Raw genomic sequence first — 22,556 nt, 5'->3', positions numbered from 1 at the left:
CACTAGAAGTCAGTATTTTTTGTGCAGCAGAGAAAGTGATCTCTGCTACAGAGATAGAGATTTTTTTTTTTTGCAAAAAAAAAAAAACACTGACAAATTTATACATAAGAGATAAGGCAACAGCTAAAACTAGGCAAGTTTCATGGGAAAAGGCTAAAAGCTTAATCAGCTCTCGACACATAAGTGCTGATTCAGAGCAGGTTCCAGCTGCTCTGCATCAGCTGTAACCTGCAGCTCTAAATTCAAATCAAGACAGCTTCCTGTGGAGAAATAGAACATGAACAGAGAAGCTGTCAGAGATCTGAGCTCTTCTGGTCAACATCATATCAGCCAGACCTGCTCAGGAGCTGAAGGTGAGTTATCAGGATTTAGTGCTGCGTCAGCGCCTTAGGGTTTTTCAGTGAATCTGTCTTCTGTTGCTCTCCACCGATAACTGCAACTCAGAATAATCTTTCATTAATTAGCTGCAGCTAACTAGAGAGACTGATCTGAGGATACTTCTTAACTAGACTAGACCATTATAGCACATGACTATGTCTGACTCTAAACTAGTCTATCATAGCTCTGACTGAGTTATAATTGACTAGTTATCTTGCAGAAAGGTCAAAATTAGTCTCAGTATTCAGTCTTTTGCTGCCTCTAACAGGGTTTTCTCCATGACTTCTTATCTATTTAGCTCCATCAACTCTAACCGGCTTCTGTGTCCCTTCTGAATAAGAGCTTACCCTCAGTATGATGCTGCCTGCACCATGTTTTGTTGTGATGACATCGTTATGATGTGAAGTTGTAGCTCTGAACCACACATTTGCATGTTTTACATGTTGGCCTACAGTGGCCAGAGCCTCATGGTTGCTGCATAGTATCTGTTATCTGCTGAGCTGGAAACTGGACCGCTCAAATTGAAGAATCCACTGGTTTGCAGGTGAAACACGATGAAGGTGGACGTGACAGCACTGCCCTGTCTGGGTTCAGACATCCCTGGGCTTCAGCTGATACGCCAGACTGGGAACTGGGAAATTCCCACTACTGAGTGCAAATGGAAAACAACCTTAAAGCCACACTAAACCAAAAGCAGGATATTAAACACAAACAATGTAAAAGACTTAATTACACTGTAATAGATAGGAAATAGTGCAATCCCTTCTCCTCAGAGTATTGGTTTCTGGATGGAGTCGTTCGGTGGAGCCGAGTGCAGCGGAGGGATGGGCTGAGCGAGTGTGGATGGGTAAACTGAAGCCAAATCAAATACAGCTAAACTTGGAGCACCGGCTCAGGTCCTGGCAGTGTGCAGACACTCACCCATACGCACACACACCGTTCAGAGTCAGCGCAGTGTTTACACATAGCTGAGGCAGCACTCCGGACAGCAGGCGGTCCTGATCACTCAGCCAGAGAACAAAGAGCATCTGCCCACAGATGCTGAGACTCAAACACACCACCACCCTCCTGTGGCCTTTTCAACTTTTAACAGCACCGGCCGTGATACAGCGAGTGTTCAGAAACACACGCACACACCCCCTGTTTGCTGTTACAACAGTGAGCAAATTGAAGATAAACCAAGGGATCCCTGCAGATTAGCTGCTTTGTGCATGATGGAGGCTGCCTCTGGTGGGCTGAAGGGTGGGACCCCAAACGGAGCAGTCATGCTATTCAGTCACACCCTCAGTGGAAGGTGTGCCCGGCTTCTGGATGTTGTGTCAAGAACTCGACTCTTCTTGTTGCAGCTTCATGGAAAACGCCGCTTGGCTCCAGTGTTTGGTTTGGATTAGGACATGAGGTGCCTGAAAAATACCTTCTTGGGTTCACTGGCGGTGTCAATTACAGCTTCATCTCAATTGTATGAGGCTTCTATCAGGTTTGACATAAAAGGTCAAAGGTCAGGAGCAACGAGGTCTACCCGGGTCCCAATCCTCATTCTCACGTTGAGCTGCAAATGTTGAACATGTCAGTGGAGAATTAAGAAATGTCAGGCAGTAGCAGAAGAAGAAAGTCGGAACTGTAAACCATAGAGCTATAAAAACGTTTGTATCATGAAAAAGTTCAGCATTTTTTGTCACACCAAACCATCACTGACTGTGGAAATTTCACACTGAACTTAAAAAACACAAACTGTTCCTCCAGACTCTGGGATGTTGATTTCCAAATGAAATTCAAGCCTCACTTTTAAATGAAAACCAGTTCAGTTCTTTTTCTCCTTATTCCAGGCAAGACACCTGGCTTGACACGGGGAACGCTACATGTGGAGCCCATGGTTAGTGTTGGAGTGTGCTGACTCTGGCTTCAGCCTGATGGGATTTTGCTTAACAATTTTCTCAAGGCTGAGGTTCCACTCAACTTTCTATGAATATGCTTGGCTGCAGCACTCTGAGCACAACCACCTTCTTTAGCAATTACCTTTTATAATTCACCCTTTTTTAAAAAATATGGTGAAGCAACATTCTTATTTTTGAGACACTGAATTTTGAGTTTTCATTTATAGGACTTAATAAAAATAAAGACAGACTTGAAATATTACATAGTAAATAAATCTACACTAGTTTATATCATATCAGCAAAGAAATGATTAAAGTTAAAAAAAAACTATCAAATGCTGTCAAGAAACAAAAACAGTCACTTTTTTATCAACAAAATGTTTTGAGATTTATTTTGTTGCTAATTTTGGGGAGTGAAACAAATTCATTCATCTGCCTTTGTGTGGGCCGTATTGTTTTTGCTCATTTGCTCCACTAGATACGTAGTGTGTGTGTGTGTGGGGGGGGTGTGTGGGCGTGTGTGGATGTGTGGGTGCGTGTATGTGAGCGTACAGTCAACCTTTATAGCATTTTCACAGGCAGCAGCTAATTACGACTAAAGAGCAGAACTCAGTTTTACAGGAGCAGGACTATAAAACATTTACTCTTTTAGAATCAGAGATTTTTAAGCACTGAATCATAATGACACCACTAATAACAAATTTTTTTCTGGCAGTAGCCTAATGCCACGTTGAAAAATGTTGACAAAAAAAAAAAAAGTCAACCTCTACTTTGATTCATTTTGGAAAAGATGAACAAAATCACTGATGGGCCTTTTTATGCTGCTGGTGCTCATAGTTCCAGAAAAGGATCTTTACCAAAGTCTCAACCCACAAACTGTCTACAGAACAGTTTGTTCTGTAGACAGTTTTTTTGTCTGTCTGGTAAATAATTTCTGCGTTTTGCTACCTGATGATCTTTTGTCAGGTTTCTGGCAGACTCAAACCGTAACTTACCATAAAACTGTGAGTTCTTCTTGTTTTTTAGAGGTCATAGAGTTCAACAGGTTCCCAGGAGCTGTGCAGGAGGAATGGCCCGGAGCCTCATAGATCCTCCACCGTACTTGGCAGTGGTCATGAGATACCCTCCACCTACACATCTGGTATTTTCCACTACAGACACCTGGAGTGTTTACTAGTTGAGCCTCCTTTGGTCAAAACGCAGTGAACTTCCTTCACCACCAAGTGTGCATGACGGCAAGATGAACACGGGATAACAGGAAGTTGTTCCTGAAAACCTAAAAAAATTTTGTTAGGTTTTCTCTAAAGAGAAAGTGTGGAGCATAATTGGATCGCTGCTGATTTCATTAAAAAAAAAAGATCTGTTAATATGTGATTATGTCCCACATAAAGTACTTAAAGGTCAGATTGTTCATCCAGACCAGATGGAAGATGTTGAATTTTAGTGGCATCCAGAGAAAATATTTTGTTGGAAACATCTGAGTTGACTTTGAGGAACGCTCATCCCACCCACAGACGCAGCGTTCCGGCTCACAGGAGAACAGATTCTCATACGACATGATAAACTCAGAGGCTTGTTTTAACTGATCCAAGGTTACGCAGATGAAATTTACAGCAGATGCAAACTAACAAGAGAGCCAACCTGCCTGAGCATGCTCTCTAACGCCTCTGCAGGAGCTCCTGAACTCCAGTGATGTATAAAGTGTGTGTGTGTGTGTGTTTCCATATGCAAAAAGCTTCAATCAGAGCCACGGCACTGAAAGTGACTGACGTGTTTAGACAGGAGGCAACCTACGACAATTGACATGTTACATCTGATCCATGATTCTTTATTGTAAGCAGACAACCTCAGGCACAAAAAGAAGGCAGACTCCATGTGTGCTGAAATAATAATGAGTTGTATTTTAAAGTACAGACTGACAATAGATCAATAAAACAGAAAATATGTGCAAAAGAGTAAAAGCAAAAAATATCTTCAAAGTGATAAACAGCTTTTCTTTTTGGATCAGTGAAGTGCACAAGAAACATTAACATTCAGACGTTCACGTACAGACGCACCAAGCTGCAGCTCGGCTCCGAGGAGTTCAGTGTATCGGGAGAATACAGTAAAACATTTACACCCTACAGATTGTCTCAGCGGCGCGGGCGTCACACCCGAGTGTGGCTTTGGAAATAACTTAGAGGAGCCTGTTAGGGCTTCCCCCGTCCTGGATGGGGAGCGCTGCCGTTTCAAAATCCCCTCCATCCTCGCACACGATTCGAAGTGTATTCAGAGGTGAAAAACAGGATGTGAAATGGACTGGATATATTGTATCACTCTTCCTGTGAGCTGCTGTCGCTAAATGAAGTTAAAATGCACACGGTCAGGAAGCTAGGAACTACAAGTGCCGAGGAAGAATCAAAAATAGCTGAACCTAGCTCACCTCCCAACCTAAACATTTCAGCAGCACCCGGCGTCGTTTAGATAACGTCACATTCAGCCTTTGTAATAGATTAACTGAAAACAGCGCAATAGGAGGCTAATCACCAGCAGCACACTCTGTTCTGGTGTTTTCTTTGAGACCAACTTTGTGTAACAGTGATCATGTCTCGGAATACTGTGTAGTGGAGTCTTTGTTCTTCCAAATAAAGCATCAAGATGTTCTTTGGCCAGTTTACCCTGATCAGATCCAACACGGACAAATAAAGCCACGTGTGAAACGAAACGTGTTCTTTGTGAACAAACAGACAGGTGAGAATCTATCTGATGGTTTTCTGTTTGAACAGCAGAGGCTCAGTGCTAACTGGGAGTTTGTTAACATCTGTAAGAGGAAAGGAAAGCCCTCTCATCTTGCATCCTTTTCTCATTTAGTGGAGGTGTGAAAGACCAAGTTGGGAGTCACTTTAACAAATTCTTCCTTTAGGGCTTTAACTCTAGCTCTTCCTGCATTCTGCCTGTGTATACATGCAGCTATTAACATTTAAACCAGACAGAGTCCACTGTGCTGCTGTTCGGCTGTGAAACTGTGGTCAAAGTCTCATCTTTCAGGAGCTTAGGGGAGCATCTGCCCATCAAGGTCTGGGTTGATGCCCAGCTCGGTGAGGAGCCTGTGGAGGTGTGCGATGGTGTTGGCCAGCTGCTTCTTTTCCTCCTCGAGAGCAGAAACCTGCTCCTTCAGCTGTCCCTCCGACTGCGCCAGGGCCTCCACCCGACTCTCCAGGTTGCAGACCCGTGCGTGGGACACCTGCGTTAAACGGGATCAGAGAACAGTAGCTTGAATGATCAGCGCACAGGAGAGCAAACTCTCTAGCAGAACCGTGCACGCCTCTTGGACATTTCACATTAGGTCATGTTACAAACCCAAACTTCACGGTTTTGTTGGGATTTTATATGAGATTAGCACAAAGTAGTGAACAGGTGTGGAGAGGAAGGAAAAGCGTGGCCTCGTCTCTGACAGATGCTCTCCTTAGCCAGAGGTTGCATTAACAGAATATTCTCTGTATTTAACCGTTATTTCAAATGGTGATGAAAAAATATGAAGGCTATTCGTCATTTTAATGCATTACAATTAACACACCACTTTTCAACTTACAATTTGAGTGTAACAAATTCAATCTATAGAAAGAAAATTGGAGTATCATCTCTGGACACTAAACTAAATGCATCACTGACGGCGTGTTGAAGCGTTATGAATGATTTGAAGTGCGTCTGGTGCAGAAAAGAGCTCATTCCTCCTGCTGCTCCTCGTTCAATTATTTATTATGACGGGATTTTGTTGACACCGTCTGTTAAAATGAAGTACAACTAACTAACTCTAATGTGACCTTTGTCGCTTCCTGACCTGCCAGCTCAGGTCAGGGGTCTGCAACCTGTGATTCTGACAAAACCAAATAATTAGGTGACTTCTGAAAGCAATTTACCTGCACTAGGTTTCATTTAGACATATCAGAGTGAAGGGGTTTGTATACACATAGCTTTCGACCGTGGATCTTCACATATTCTGCATGTCCGCATACCTGCAGCTCCTCCAACAGGTCCAGGTTCTGCTGCCGGAGGCTCTGATTGGTCCTCTCCAGCTGCGCAGCTCTTTGCTGCTGGTTGAGGGTTGGGGGCGTGTCCAGCAGCTCATCCTGCAGCACATGGTACTCAACCTCATATGCCTGCAGCTGCTTGGACACATCCATCTCACAAACCTGATTAAATGAAAACCACGACATAAAAAAATCAATTTACCAAAGAATCAAACCTTCTAAAACGTTAGACTTGAACGTTTTACTAAAAGCGGGCAATCGATTTTCTACCTAAATACATGGAATTGCTAAGGATTATTAACACAGGATACATTTATTTACACAAACTGTCTATGATATGCTACACTATGCATTTCTTTTAGTTTATAACAGTAAAACTGGGTCAAATTGAAATATGGCATTGCTCAAACTCAAGGCGTCACACTGAAATTAGGTCAACACTTCTTTCTGAAGAGAAAAGCAAATTGTTATTGGGAGAAAGCTTTCAGGAGGGAGGTAGCCGTCATCCCATGTTGCTCACAGGCTTTACTCTTCATTATGCTCAGGATTTAGGAACTGTTTGGATTATTAAAGTTGAAACGTAGATTTATTCCCATTCTGCTTTGCTTTGTTAGTCAATAGGGTTACGTAGAAGGCACAGTTTGAGTGAGAGGTGGGGCATGAGCAGCTCTGGATTACTGTCCTCAGAATAACACTAAACACTTTGGCACTTTAGCACCAACATTATAATTTACCGGTATACAAAGTCCAGGTATTTTATTCAACATTTGAAAAAGAGCATCTAAAATAGCAATAAAAACTGCTGAACATTAAAGTTAACTGCATATCAAAATATAAAGGAAGCACATCTATGGACCTGATCAAACCTGCTATGAAAACAAGACCTTTAATGTGTTCATGCTGGTTTGGACAAAGCAATACAGGTTTTAAGGGCAACAAACAGAATAATTTCTTCTTTTTTTTTTTAACAAAATCTATACATTTTCTATTGATAAAAGCAGCACCTTCAATAAAGCTGGCCTGAAAAGCTTCCTGCTAAAAATGTGTTTTATTCTCACTCCAATAAGTCTTTGGACCTTTGTATTATTTTATTTCTCCTGTCCTGATTTTATGTGATTTCCATCACCCCAATTCAAATGCAAATTATGTGGATGCAAATAGAGACAAACTGTAAAAGTCATAAATAACTATATTTTCTCTTTGTAAAATTTATGAACAAGGACTTTACACTAACTTTTTGCACTGGTGTGTCTAATTATTTTTCATGAGACTTTTTAAATCACTGTCAAATGAAGGTAATATTGACCTGTTAATGACTAATAATGAAAATAGTTTCTTATTTGGAGCAGAATTACATCTCAAGGTACATTAAATAAAAGAACATATTAGGAGATGCTCATTTCCTACCTGGCTTGAATGAGTTTAAATCTAGATCTGACAGAGGTACAAATAATCCCAAGTGTAACTTTATTCAGATTTTACTTTATCATATTGTTTATTATGATTCATTCATCTCGTCTATCTGGCTATGAAAATATTGTATAGAAATAGTCGACAGCAGTTCTCTAATGAACTCAACAACGTGTTTTTTTATTATTTTGTTTTGGTTCTTGTTTCCAGCAGATACAACTTCTCGCTCACAAAACGAACACAGCGCCGTTTATTTATTATGTAAATATTTATAAACCGAGTTTACATTCACTATTTTAATTCTCGTTTGTAGGAACTGAAATGCAAATGGACCCTCAATTCCTGCCCTGTGCGCGCAGAAGAAACTAATAATTACCTTGGAACAACACAGTAAATGAAGTGCTCTATATTTTCAGCTTTAGTGCATCTTGGCCAGTGAAACTGGCGAAGATGCTGGCTTTAAAACACTCCACCCCCCTTTTAATCTCAGTGGCACTGGCTCGGAGTGGATTATTTGTGGCTCGTTTTCTGAGACTGTTTCCGAACCAAACTTCACATAACATAGAGGCGTTGGTAGCTCCAAGTCAGAGTAATGGTAAAGACTTTTCGGATGGTTCAGAACTTAACTTTTCTACTCTTTTCCCCCTCAACCACACAAAATCCACTCTTACTTGACTTTCCTAGCCTTTCAGCCTAGCCCACTCACCGCTGACTGCAGACGTAGTTACGTAGCTGGTCCACGGCCAATCAGAGAGGAGTTCCCGCCTTTCACTGTCTCTGATTGGTTTGGACTACAAAATCCCAAAGTGTGTCTGTTTTCAACGCGGATTTTTTATTTATCCTACCCCCCACCCCATCACTGGTAGCACCATTTTATTTCATGTGCAACATTTAGAAATCTGGTCGCATATACGACCAAACTGATCTCACTCCAGAGCCCTGTACAATGATCTGTTTATTACAACAGATCTGGATCATTAAAATGTACCTCTAGTTTCACAGATCATCACAACTTTAACCAACGTCCCAAACTAAAAGTTGCAAACATCATAGTTCTTGTAGCCGGGTGCTTTTTGTGCTGAAGTTGAAACTTGGTTACTTACAAACTTGGCTGCAATGTGAAATGAAGAACCAAGTCTAGAGGGAAATAACCAGTGAGAAACCAGTCTGTTACATTATGCAAATTTCAAAGGTAACCCTGAAGCTAGGTTAAGTTTGTAATACCCAACAGCTTTAAAGTAAAGCATCAACTCTGCTGCTTGACGAGTTGTAGATTAATATTCTAAAGCACAGAATGAGGGCTGTTAGTTATTGGAAACATTCAGCAGGTTCACCTGATCTTATGTATTTTCTAAAAACGGTGGAATGACATCGACTTAAAATGACTTGACACACACCCAACAACTGCATTACGTGCGGCTGGAAAAGCAGGGCGTGGCTCACACCGAGATGAGCCTCTGTCACTCAGCGCTGAGGTGGAACTGAGGCAAGTTTAAAAGGTTAACTGTATTAAATGACAAAAACAAACACAATAAGACGCTGCAGGAATTTTCACAGTGAAAATGACGTAAGCCAAGATACTAGAACTCACAGATCCATCTAATCCCTTCAGAACTGATGGAGGAGGCAATCAAGAGTGATTCAGAGTCAACACTGAAAGTCAGGTGATATTTACTGTCCTATTGTTCACAAATACTTGCTTTAAGACTTAAGCAAACTCCACAAAAAGTCTAAGACTGGCAACGTTTTTTGCAAAGTCTAACAAATAGCGTGTCTCTAACTTTTTAAAAAAGGTCGTAACTGTAAATCTGCTCTGATCTTAAGCGTAAACAAATTTGTGGTGAAGGATAATTGTACAAATTCAACCAATTCAAAACCATTGCTGAAAGTCATCATAAAATCAATGTGAGAGAGGTGAATATTTGGTGGATTTTGAGCAATGTAAGGAGTCATCAAAGTAAAGAATAAATATTTTCACTATGTGCTCCGCTGCAATTTTATGTTGCTGAGGTGATTTAGTTTATTTTCTAAATCACTCTTAAATCTTTACAATATTTTACCTTGCACTTCTAACTCCTAAATGCCGTTTCTTCTAAAGTTCTTTTTTTTTCATTAAATTTGTATGTAATAATAAAAAAGACAAACCTGAACAGAAACCAGACAAATAGTTACACGTATAGATTTGGACAAACTGGTTGCCACCCCCATTAAAATGGTGAATTTAAAAAACGAGAGTTTTATGAGCATTTTAAATAGAAGACTATAAGATTAATTAATTGTTGAAACTGTTTTGGCCATGGATGGATGTTGAAGGCAAATATTTATATTTCCAATCTATCTTTTTCAATATCGATATTTCTAGACCATGTAGAGCCCCATTTACTGCAGTTTTGTAATTTTACACTGAAAACAACAAAACCTAAACTTTATTCAGAGGAGAAAATAAAGTTAAGAATAATTGTTTTAAACAAACACACCAATGTCATGCTTACTGTTCTTGAGCTCCTGCTATTAATACTTTGTACAACAAGAAAGTATTTAGTCTCATCCTATAAAATTTCACAACATTGGAGCGTATAGAGAAAGGAATCCTTCCTCTAGGTATACTCTTGATTCCTAGAGGAAGGATTTCAATTGATATATATATCTATCTCTATATATAGATATATCTATCTCTATATATAGATATTATATACATCACAGAGGGACTGTGATATATATTACTATATAATAATCTCATTTATTCTTTAGATCCATCACACAAGGAGAGAAATATTCCAGCCTTTATTTCTTGTAATTTTGATTATTATGGATTAGAGATAATGAACGCAAAAATTACGTGTCAGAAAATTAGAATATTGTGAAAAGTTCAACATTGGTATCTTATTGTGTCAAACTCTAATCAGCTAATTAACTTAAAACACAGAAAAGTTTCTTGAACCTCTAAATTTCACTTTATGTTTCTGTAGTTGTCTTTAAGTCGCTTTAAATCACTTGGTCCAACTGCAGTAGTTTCATACAGGTTCTGTAAAAACATCTGAATTTGACAATCTGTTCCAGTCTCATCCCAATCTAACTCAACTGTGATTGTTTCTATCCAGTCACAGCAAACATTCAACATTTTTCCGCTGCAATTTTATGTTGTGGAGGTGTGATGAGTGGTTGCATTTCTGCAGGACTGTGTGGGCAACAAGCTGTACACATGGATATGAACATGCAGATATTAACCTGCCCTGACTTGTTGCTTGTCTGATCTTTTCATGGGAGCTGTAAAAATTACTAAAGTAAAATGTTGTATTCTTCCGAACTAGTCTAGGCTACTAAGGTGTGTCCGTATCAGCTTTTATGGGAAGAATAAAAACAATATGAAGTGAAAATGTAAACTTTAAAAGTTGAAAGTAATTCAAGGATGAATGAGATGCAGTTGTGTTTCAAACTGAGCCAGGTTAGTGTCTTTATTCCCACCTGGTTTATGGTTTTCTCCATCTGCACCAGGCCGAGGTTGGGTAGTGTAGTCTTTATGAACTCCACTATGGACTCCAGGCTGTCGTGCTGCAGGATCAGAGGCTTGTGGCTACCCAGCAGGCTCAAGGCTACTTTGAAGATAACCTCTGAACCCTGGAGGAACAACATATCTGGTAAAGAGAGAAAAAAAAGCTGGTCAAATGTTGCTAAATAAAAGGAAAAGAAAGACATACAACTCAATAAATATGGTGAAAAACCAAAGCTCTGACGTCAAAACTTTTTAGGATGCATTTGAATAAATACAAATCATGACAGGTGGTGACAGTGAAGCTTACCGTATTTATGCGTGACTTAAAGGCTTGTTTTTAAAAACAGAATAATGATCTGACGTCAATAGAATAAATACAAAAGCAAACATAAATATATGCTAGAGTGAATTTGCAGAGCTAAGCGAGGGTGTGCTTTTGTTTTTTTTTTTGTCTTTCTTTGAATACATCAGGGTGTGGTTCTGGGTTAGGCAGAAGTGCATGAGATTATAGATGAGAATAAGAAATGGGAGCAGAGGTGTGGAGCCCAGCATGCGATATCCAACACGTGATGGCCCTCATTCTCAGACACGCACGAACACACACTGATCGTTCTGCTCAGATGAGCTCAAGGAGACAGCAAGTCTGGTTCAGTTGCAGAGCCCGATATAAGAAATTAGGCAAGACAACAATACTAAGGATGGAATGAAGGAGAGAAAAGATACGGCTTGAAAAAGAGATAGAAACTAAGTGGGTGTTAAAATATTTAAAGATAAAAAGACTCAAAGAGAAACAAAAGGCAAAAAGTGACGCTGAAAATCATCACTGCGTCACCGCTGTGACTCACTTTGAGGCTAAAATGTAAAGAGAGTAGATTCTTGAAGAGACAATTACTGAAAATATACTCTAATAATTTAGTTTATTATTTCATCAAGCATTCTTAACATTTTAGACCCATTTTCTGAGGGTGTAACAAGAGTCGAGTGTCAAGGTGACTCCTACTATCTGGGATGGACCGAGAGTAGAGCCGCTGCTCCTCCACATCAAGAGGAGTCAGGTTGGGATGCCTGCTGGATGCAGGTGAGGTGTTCCGAACATGTCCCACCAGGAAAAGACCCAGAGGAAGACCCAGGACATGCTGGAGGGACTGTGATCTTGGAACGCCTTGGGATTCCTCCAGAGCAGCTGGGGAAAGTGGCTGGGTGCGGAAAGTCTTTGACTCTCTGCTTAGGCTGCTGCCCCGCGACCCAATCCCGGATACATGGAAGGAAATGGATGGATGGATCTAACAAGATCTTCTTGTAATATTAATCCCATAAATCAACTGTCAATGTAACATCAGTCTGGAAAAGAATGATCAAGTTCTTGTTAGGATGACACTATGTCTGATGATGTACAATCTGTTAGCATCATCAGCCGCAGCTTCAGACGAGTTTAAAGGGGGGGGGCATCAACTTATTTGGGGGGGCAAAAATCTACGTAGCTGTCTACAGGCTACTTGCTAACAAGCTTCAGGTGCTATATTATTAGCTAGTCATCTTGCAGGCAATTACCTGCATCCAACCGCATTACTCAACTCAAGTCGGTTACTGTGGGGGGAAAACTGTGCCAAGTTCTTTACGTTTTGCTGGTATGCTGCATGATCCTAACACACCCCTGACTAGCTCTGCACAGCAGCAGCAGGTCTCCGTCGCTGCCGCAGAGGTGTAAACCTAGCGCGAGTGTCGTAGCGCTCATGTTGCGTTTAAAGGCGGCTTGGAAAAACAGGTAACGACGTGTTAACAACGAATTAAACAGTTTTAACTGCTGAAAACAGTGACAGAGGACACATATAAGGGAAGTGCAGAAGCCCTTACTGTATCAAATTGATATAGGAATAACAGAAAGTTGACCACTCTGAGGTAAAAACAACAAACAGCTTCCAGTCCAGGGGGGGCACGGCTGACTCTGTGGACAGGCAATGCCCCCCAATGCCTGCCCATGTCGCCAGGCCTGACCATCACAGAGGAACACAGAGAGACGGGACAAACAACCACACTGCTAGGTCAGATATCGCATGTTGGGCTCTGTACCTCTGCTCCCATCCCATTCCACTCCTACATATTTATCGTGATAAAAATGTATTTATTTTTATTGCATTTTCACAAATTCCCCAAAACTGCTAATTTTGATATTTTCCCCATTTTTGGATCAATGAGAGCATCAATAAATATGAATACATTTAAAAATATGATTAAATGGGCCAGTCACACCTAGAATAAATATAATATTTTCTTTTATCTGTAGATAAAAAAAAAGCAAAAAAAAAAGCTGATGGCTACTTTTCCCAAAAGTAAAATCACTTTTTTATGAACCCAATGTGATCTGGATCTATCATTACATCTCTATTATTTACACATTAGGCTCATCTCTGCCATCAAAAACTCTTATCCTGACAGGTAACAGAGGGGAGAAGTTAAATCCAAGTTCTCTGTTCCCTGACATGGTTTCTACTCTTCAGTAAATGTGGTTATCTTAGTCACAGCAAGAGGATTACCAGCAGTTAAGAGTGAAGGCTGAATCTCTAAGTGCATAAGCATGAAGCTCTCAGATCTTACCGAACACACGGGCCACAAAGCCGAGGGGGAAGTGTGATGCGAACAGCGTGAGGAACCACGGGGTGGCGTATAAGCTGGGGCCGATCTCCTGCTGCTCCAGGTGGCCGTGCAGATCCCTGTGGTAGTCATGAAGCAGCCGAGACAGCTGGTACATCTGAATCTGATGGAGGAAAACCGATAGGCCCACAACACGTTATACTTTTACCTTACATTTAATTAAAGGTGAATCAATTACAAGCCAAACATTGAGTTTTTAAACCTTCACCTAGGTCTAATATTTAATATAAATTGCAGGAAGAAGACAGTCTGAGAAAACAAGACTGTCTATAATTTGTTTAATGTAATTACTGTATATCAAATCGTTCCACAGGTGTTTTGTTGTATTATAATGCTAGTAGTTTGGTAGCTTTTTACTTGACTTTCCGTAATCAAACTATTATTAGTTAATAAATACATACAGTCACTCTTGTTAATGATTATTAACTGAAGATATTGCAAAAAGATGCACGTAATCACAAATATATAAAATCACATGACCAATGTAGGCAATATCTAACAGATGTTGCCACAACTTCACCCGGGGGAAGTAACACTGTAAGTACTGAGAAGCCAACTTTGTTAATAGATCTGGTGCTTTAATACAGGCCGGTTAATGACGGTGCTTATTCAGTGCTGCAGATGTCATTGGAATTTTGTCATTCACAAAAACAAAATCTTACAACACATATTTTATTAATATATATGTGCAAATTGCCACCAGGGTGCAGTTAGTTTTCAGGCTTCGTGTCTAAAACTCAGAGCTGCATCAGTTTGATGTTCATCCCTGGTGGTTAACCTCATTCTTACACCACAATAAAATCAGCTGTAATATGAGAGGTTATATCTGCATTTAGCTTTGTCCAAGTGAAAGATCAAATAAAATCTAATCTAACAATCTTACCAGTGCAGTCAGAGCGTCATTAACGGATAGACGCTCGAGGACAAGAAAAACCCAGCACACCAACAGTGTATTTAAAAGCTTAACTCTGGTCTTCACAGATGAGGAAATTCAAGTGTCAAAGAATCAATTCTAATAAATTTCTACCAAAGCCAACCATCATAAATAATAGTGATGTTTTTTACTATATTAAAGATGGGAAACAATCTGCATCTTACCTGCAGGATAATCATATCAGGCCTGTACTGCTTACGAAGCCCGACATCAAACATCAGAAATTTGAGCATGTTGAATGCATCCTCCTCCCCCATGTGTAAAAGCAGAACTCCAGCAATGAAGGACAGGCCCTGACAGTAGCCCACCTACAGCAATAAGATAAATTGTAAGCAAGAGATTTTATGCCTCTAAGAAAAATGAAACCTGACATTCACTTTTATTCCACCGAGGAACATGAAAGAAAAAAAAAAAAAAAAACTTACCTCGGGGTCAAGCAGAGAGTAAGCTTTCAGTATGTTGAACAGCGAGAGCTGCCCTGCTCCCAGCTGCGCTTGGAAGTACGGATGAGTGGGAAAAGTACGACCTGGAGGAGAAAAAAAACCATTACCATCTTATTTATCATTAAAGGAACCTTTAAGAGCGCCCTAACTAGAGCTAAAATTAATGACAAAATATTAATAAGAGTAAATTAATAAGAGAAATCAATTTTGCACAACTGCACTGTGGCACACTTGCTGTACATATATTTACATATACATACTGTATCTGCATTTTTTGAATCTTTGCAAGGACTGCTCTAAGTTGCTTTTATATTAATAGCATGTTATATTTTATTTTATTTTGTCTACAATTGCTACTCAGTGGTAGTTGTTATTGTGTCTTGTCTCTATGCTGTAACTGCGAAGTAATTTCCCTGCTGGGATGAATAAAGTAATTTTATTCTATTCTATTCTATAAATGGCTTAAAAAGCTACCACTTTAAAACCACCAACCTTTTATTTCAAATTGTTATTAAAAAGATACCAGAGAAAGTTCTGGAGAGACCATAACTGTTTCCTGCTGTATTGACTAAAGGGCAGTGACTCTGCCTGTCGCTGAGCACTGAAGGCCAGCAGACTGAAATGATTAATCCGATTATTTGTGATTAATTGATTATTGAAATAATCATCAACTAATTTAATAATCAATTAATCATTAACTGAATTATACAGACTCAAACAAAGGCCCCTTGCTGAAAAAAAAAACATATTCGGAAAAGTAAACAGACCAAACTGTAAACAAATTAATATTTTGCATTTAAGATGAAGACGTTCTTTGTCTGCAAATATGTTCTAACCGGTACTCCTTAAGTGGCATAAATTTAGCTTCACCTTGTTCAAATTCTGTAAAAAATAAAATCTCTTAATCACATCTCACTATCTGATTGTTAATCAATTAATCCAAATAATCAACAGATCAGCTCTACACTGTATTAATGCGTCCAGCAGAAAGGGCTGTACTTTTCACATGTTGATGTCAGAAGTATTTTTTAGATGCAGATGCATCATTTGCAACAAACGACCAGGCGTTCACTAAATGAATGCTGTTATTGCCAACTAAACAAGCGGCATCTCTCACTATGATTAACTCACCACTGTTTAAAAACTTTAACTGGGAAACTATGAGAGGGACGACAAGCTCAGTAACTGAGCAGATACATAAAAAAGTATTTGCTCCTTGACAGATTTCCTCTAATTTTCCTGACACATTTAAATGTTTCAGACAATCGTTCAAGTTTTAATAAAAAACAAAGAGAACCTGAGGAACTCCCAAAAGCATCTTTCAAATAATGATTTCATTAATTAGGGAAAGAAAGCTATTTAAACATGGACTTATGTAAAAAGATACTATGAAATCAGAAGGCATGTCTACTTTAAGACTGAAGATCTAAACTTGTGATGTGAGAAGAAGAAAATTAGGAACCTGTGAGTTCGTATGTGAGGAATGCGCTCGGAGGGCTTTACGTTTCTGAACATACCGAACACGACTCCGCAGCCAGCTCAAACAAAAGCGGGTCTGCATCAGATGTCGAAGCACTCGAATTCACACACTTGCATTGTTTCCAAGAAAAATTCGCATTTTAGGTTAAGTGCTTTTACTGATATATCGCTCTGCTTCCTCAATATCGCAAACAATGAGCTTCACAACACATCACACCTCCTCAACAGGCCGCGTCAGTAAAGCGTCTCGCTCGTTATCACGGTCCTATCTGGTGCTCAGCCAGATGATTGACACAGGGTCAAAAACAAAAACGCTGGAGGTTAAATGCAGCAGGAATAGATATGTGGGTGGTACCCATATATGTGGGTGTTATATGGGTGGGGTGTAGGTACTACATACGCATGTGTGGGTTTTTGGGTGGTAGGTGTTAGATGTAGTTTTGCTGTTAGATTGAAGTTAAAGAAAAATACTGCCAACACTGTTTATATTGTACACATCAAATCTTTTGAAAAAGCACCAAACAGAAGAAAACACATACAGTGCCTTGCAAAAGTTTTTATACACCTTCAAATTTTCCTCGTCTTCTGTTTATCGCTACAACTACAAACTTTAATGCAGCAGAAATCCTTCATGCAGAGGGTAATGAAATATGGAGGACGTGTTTAAACACGAGAATGTCATGTTTTAGACCTCATATGATCGTAAGATGAAAACAAAGGTGTCGGTTTATCGTGAAAGTTTTATTATAAATGGTGCTTCATGATGACATTGTCATTTACGGCCCTAAAATTTATGAAGCAAAACTCTGAAAAACTATTAAAAGACATCAGTTTAAAAAGACAATTTTCAGGAGAGTAAAAAAACAAAAAGAAAAAAGAAAAAAAAGGGACTTCTTGCCTCCAGCAGTAAAACTCCTCTTATAAAAAAGGTAAAAGCAGGATTTAAGGCACATTTTAAGACCTGTAAAAGTCAATAAATATAGTATTGAATATACGTGTGATTGTAAAAATGTTCTTTTTGGTGTGGTTATGTTACCGAGGTCTATGAGGATGGCGTGCTGCTGCGAGGTGAGTTGCTTCAGAAGCTCTTTGTATGGAGTGTGGTTGGAGGGGGGCCGCGAGGGAACCGTCTGCTGGAGTAAATACTGCTCAGAGAGGAACTTCCAGATCTCACCTCGATGCTGCCTTGGCACACCTGTCAGGAACAGGCAGAAAAGTGATGCTTAGATTTGGGACAAATATGCCTAAAAATTCTAATAAGACCAAGATTTGACAGGCTGTAAAATATGGTTTATGGCCTGTACTTGCATAGCATCTATATAACACGACTGAGATGAGCAGAGCAAGATACAATTTCCTATTTTGAACGTGCTGGATTTTTTCCCCCCTGCCTTTCAGAAAGTATTTTGAAAAACTTGCCTTTATTTTAGTCATTCCTTTTGGGAGTTGACCTGAATTCAAAGTCCAACTAAATACAAGCTATAAAACATGCTTGTAAAACAAGACAGTGGGCCCTTGGTGCGCTGACATCACTGAACTATGGAAACCCTTGGAGTTGATTAGTGAAAAAAAAATAAAAACCCAGGTTTTCAAAAAAGTAATCTTCATAAACAGAAGATTTGATTAATAAAATTGATTTATCACCCAGCACCACTAATATCAGATGTTATTCCATCTAAAGGCTTTTAGGGAAAGATTGTCACATTTGCTGAAGTTTTGTGACTTCTTTAAAATCAAATTACTTGTTTGATTTTTATATTAACATTTATTGTATTTCTTCCTAAGGTTTTCACTCTGCAGCTGTCATACATGAGTTTAACTCCACCACTGTTCAGATTAGTTTTAATATCAAGAGATAATCTTCCTAATGTTAATAGAAAATAAATAAATAAGTAAAAGAGATTATGATTTTGCATAATGGACAAAACAGAGCACTGACCCCCAGGCAGCTATAGATGGTAAAAAAAAAGAAAGAAAAGGAAATGTGTAAAATGAATGAAAGGTAATTGTCACATAAGTGATAACATGTAGCCAATCAAGGCTTTCAAGCAAAACAGAAACAACATTCCAAAACAAAAAGAGTCAGAGGAGCTCCGTACTTTAACCAAGTCTCTGACTCCGACTGCACACCTCACCACTGTCTCCCCGTCTTCATTCATATACTGTACAATCCCACATCATCTAGCAAAATATGCTATACAAAGCATAAATCAATAATATTTAAAATTCAATTTACATAAATACTGTGGGGTTTTTCTTTTGCTAATGAAGAAGAAAATGTTTACCATGTGGATAGTTTTACAAAAAGGTGCTGAAAGTATGAAGAATACAGATGACTAAATATCTAGAACTCTGCTGCGTCCTGGTATGTAGAAAACAGAAACTCTAAATCTAAAGTGACTCAGATGAGTTTCGAGGAGAAAAGAAACTTAATCAGCACGGCCCTTACATCACGTCTAGGTCAATATTTGCGAATGTTTGCTGATTTTAGGGCTGAACAAATAGTTCCATGCAGCACTGCTGTATGCATCTATCCGAGAAGTCAAATGAGTACCTTGTGCAACTGCAGCATGTATGGTCTCTGTGTCAAATTTGACTTTTGTTCTGCCAGGTGTACTCAGGAGTTTCTCCCACACCACAGTGACCTCCTTCAGACATGGAGTGATTTCTTCATAATCCAGCTTCAGGCGCTTGTTCTGCAGATCGCTCTCTGAGGCTGTTGAGCAGACACAAAAACAACACAGGTAAATCTCTGAATACACCAAACCAGTCACAGACCCATGCTTTAATTCAGTCATAGTTGTCTGTGTTGTCACATGATCACCTGATAGGAAATATTTGCTACCTTTATGTCATTGGAAGAGTTTATAATTGCCAGCTGGATAAGTGGTGCAAATATATTTTCTATCCAGGTTTTTATTGTAAACGGGATTCTTATTTGCTATTATTAATGATTCATGATTCAACGATCAGTATGGAAAAAAAAACAACAAAAAAAACATCCAAGATGAAAACCACTGATGATCAAGACTCAAGGGTCCAAAACCCATTTTGATGATCTCCAGCAAAATGTTTGATAAACTGACATGTAAAAAAGCATAAATATGTTGCATCTGGAATAAATTTATACAGTTTATCAGAATCATCATTTAAAACTGCATTTATATTACGACAGTCTGATATATCAGTATATCTTGTTTTTCTTTCCAGCCCTCTCACACATTTCTTAATTTCTTTTTCTGACCTCATCCCTCTTTGGTTTCACACTTAGCATGACAATAACACAATGTTGTTTATTAGGAAGCTCTGGGCGGTGGCTGCAAAGCTGATACATGCCACATCACATCTTCATAATTAGAAGGTTAATTTCATGCATTCCTATGCAGAAACATTATTAAACAGCCATACAAATAATTTTTCTCTGCAAAAGTTAGATTCAGTAATATTATGCTTCGGATATCTGTAATTTCCAACAAGCAAAAAAAAAACCCTGAAAACTTAATCGCTGTATGTTATTGAACATTAGAGTCATTATAGGTAGATGGCTACAACCTCTTCCTGCTGAGGGAAATTCATTTGCATGGTGTAACCAAGCCCAGAAGTGTCAGATTGATGCAACAAAAAAACACAAAACTGTGATTTCTGTTACCGTTTTCACAACCCTGATCAAAGAAGGTGAGGAAACACCCAACACCCCTCTGCTGTTCCTCTCTTTTTTGACCGCACCCTTCCTCTCTGCCTCCCCAGGCTCTTCACAATTCATCTTTGCTTCTATTTCTTTCTGCTTCGCTCTCCTGACTCAGATAGTTCCACATTTGTGTCAATCATGACCTGTGCTCTCCCTCTTTCCTCCTTTCCAGTCATGTGCGGCGTACACCCAGTGACCGCCTCTGACTTGGCCGGGAATCTGGAGGAGTGATATGAGCACTTTGGGACAGGATGGAGACAGAGTAGCGTGTTTCATTACAAACTGTTCCTTTATATCTTCCAGGAAATGGAAGGTATTATGGCATCATCATTGCATCACAAAATTGTAGCCAAAAACATCCAGAGACAACTGAAGTTACACCACAACCACTTTGGTAGGCTGCTTTTAACACAAGTAACCAAACATATGTAATAAGTATATTAAATGCTGGATTCAGAGCATTAGAAAGTTTAAATTGTTTTTCTGAAATGCTTTCAAAAGTTCCTTCACATTTTTCACATTCAAAGACCATAATTTCACAGACTGAAGTAAAAGGTATTTGGCCTTATAGATTCATGACACTAATGACCTTCATTGACAATCATCAGAACGGATTATGTTCAGGAATCAAATCTCAAACACCTGCAACACTAACTAGGAGCCTCAGTATTTTTTCTCCCACTGATTTGTGATGTACAAAAACTAAAAATCAATAAAATACACATTAAAAATGCCATGCAGATCTATCTATTGAGTGAGTACAAGCTTAAAATATCTTGAACAAGCCTGCAAAACCATGTGAGAAAGCTTAAGAAAGTAAGAGGGACAGTAGATGGGAAAGAAGAGAGATATGTGACAGACAGATGGATATAACTTTTAAAACAGAAAATAGAAATATACTATGAACATATAGGCATTTTCCCTGCTCTACTTTCTTTTCCTAAACTTATCAAGACTTGTAAAATATCTAAATCAAATTCCATATTTTTCAAAGCTGCAAAGGAATGCTGATTATGAAGTGAAAAATCAGCAGTCAAAGAGAGATACATAATGGAGACGACCTGGAAAGCAAAGAGGACAATAAAAAATAAAATAAAAAACTGGAAGGAGCTGGTAGTTGACACACCCAGAGCAAGAATAGAGGCTGTCTGTCTTATCTGCCTGGAGCAAGCAGAATCAAGTCCATCAAGACTCGCTCTTTGGCAGCAGCCCAGCTGGCATGCAGTGACTCCACCTTCCAGTCTCTCCTAGCCTCCTACTCTCTGGTTCGTTCCCTTTCTCTGCTGCCGGAACACTCCGCCTTTGATAACACAAAACAAGACAGGATACCCCACCCAGGAGCTGACAAAGATCCACACATAATGAAGGAGAAACGCACACATGCGCTTTCATAGCTGACCCATAAACAGGGCAGAGAGACAAACTGAGCTACACACAGACTAACGGGCAGAAATAGGACACAAAGGTGGAGCTCCAAAGTAAGAAAAGACAAACAAGCACTCTGCCGGGAAGATTCAACGTGGTAAAAATGCAAACATGGGCGTACGACTGTAGAAAATTTGTTATCTTAGAGATTCAGCAGGGGTTTTTTTTGTTGTTTTTTTGAATAACACGCCAATATCTCTGACTCCACCAGACTGCGGAGGTGATCATTTCTATTTGCGTGATGGGTGTGTATCACTTAGGGGTTTACAAGTAATACAGGTAGTTATGGCAATGACAAACAGCTTCTTGAAGTGTAGCTCCATGCCAACTCGGTCATCAAAGAGGTGGAGCCCCTGGCACACCCTGAAGTTTTACTTCCCGGTAAACACATGCAACGTCACAAACAAACCATAATATGCTCTATTAATTTGTGGTTGTGGTAGGTTTTATATGAGAAAAGGTGTGTCCTTAATTACAGAATCATATTTAATGCACATCTTAACAGGCAGTGCGTCACAAAGAATAACTTGTTTTGACTGAGAGTCATAGCTGTTTATAAATGAATCACTGACAACTTTCAGATGCTGATACTGTAAAAAGATTTTGTTTAATAGATTTTGGTATTTAAGATGAAATAATATTTGGCACGTTTTGAGCTGCTGACTGGAGTTATGTATGATGTATTCACTATTTACAGTTTTGTCATTTCCAGCCAAGTCAGGGAGAACCGAGTAGAAAATCTAGAAAATCTGCTGATTCTGATCACCAGC

General features: G+C 39.3%; 1 protein-coding gene across 6 annotated transcripts in view; it reads right to left on the bottom strand.

Moving 5' to 3' along the window:
• Nucleotides 1-4,064: 4,064 nt before the first annotated feature.
• tbc1d1 (TBC1 (tre-2/USP6, BUB2, cdc16) domain family, member 1) overlaps nucleotides 4,065-22,556 on the bottom strand; it is a 55,380-nt gene continuing 36,888 nt past the window's right edge. For all 6 annotated transcript variants that reach the window (XM_028019277.1, XM_028019280.1, XM_028019281.1 and 3 more), the window contains 8 exons: nucleotides 19,228-19,389; nucleotides 17,710-17,868; nucleotides 15,177-15,277; nucleotides 14,916-15,059; nucleotides 13,761-13,920; nucleotides 11,138-11,307; nucleotides 6,248-6,424; nucleotides 4,065-5,475 (listed from right to left, as the gene is read on the bottom strand). In XM_028019277.1, coding sequence (XP_027875078.1) covers nucleotides 5,284-5,475; nucleotides 6,248-6,424; nucleotides 11,138-11,307; nucleotides 13,761-13,920; nucleotides 14,916-15,059; nucleotides 15,177-15,277; nucleotides 17,710-17,868; nucleotides 19,228-19,389 — 1,265 coding nt within the window. In that variant the 3' untranslated portion in view covers nucleotides 4,065-5,283. The remainder of the gene's footprint in view (nucleotides 5,476-6,247; nucleotides 6,425-11,137; nucleotides 11,308-13,760; nucleotides 13,921-14,915; nucleotides 15,060-15,176; nucleotides 15,278-17,709; nucleotides 17,869-19,227; nucleotides 19,390-22,556) is intronic.

This window comes from Xiphophorus couchianus, chromosome 5 (genome assembly GCF_001444195.1).
Source record: "Xiphophorus couchianus chromosome 5, X_couchianus-1.0, whole genome shotgun sequence".
NCBI classification, from domain to species: Eukaryota; Metazoa; Chordata; class Actinopteri; order Cyprinodontiformes; family Poeciliidae; genus Xiphophorus; species Xiphophorus couchianus.
Note: the sequence above shows the minus strand (reverse complement) of the source record. Positions and strands in the feature narration are given on the sequence as shown.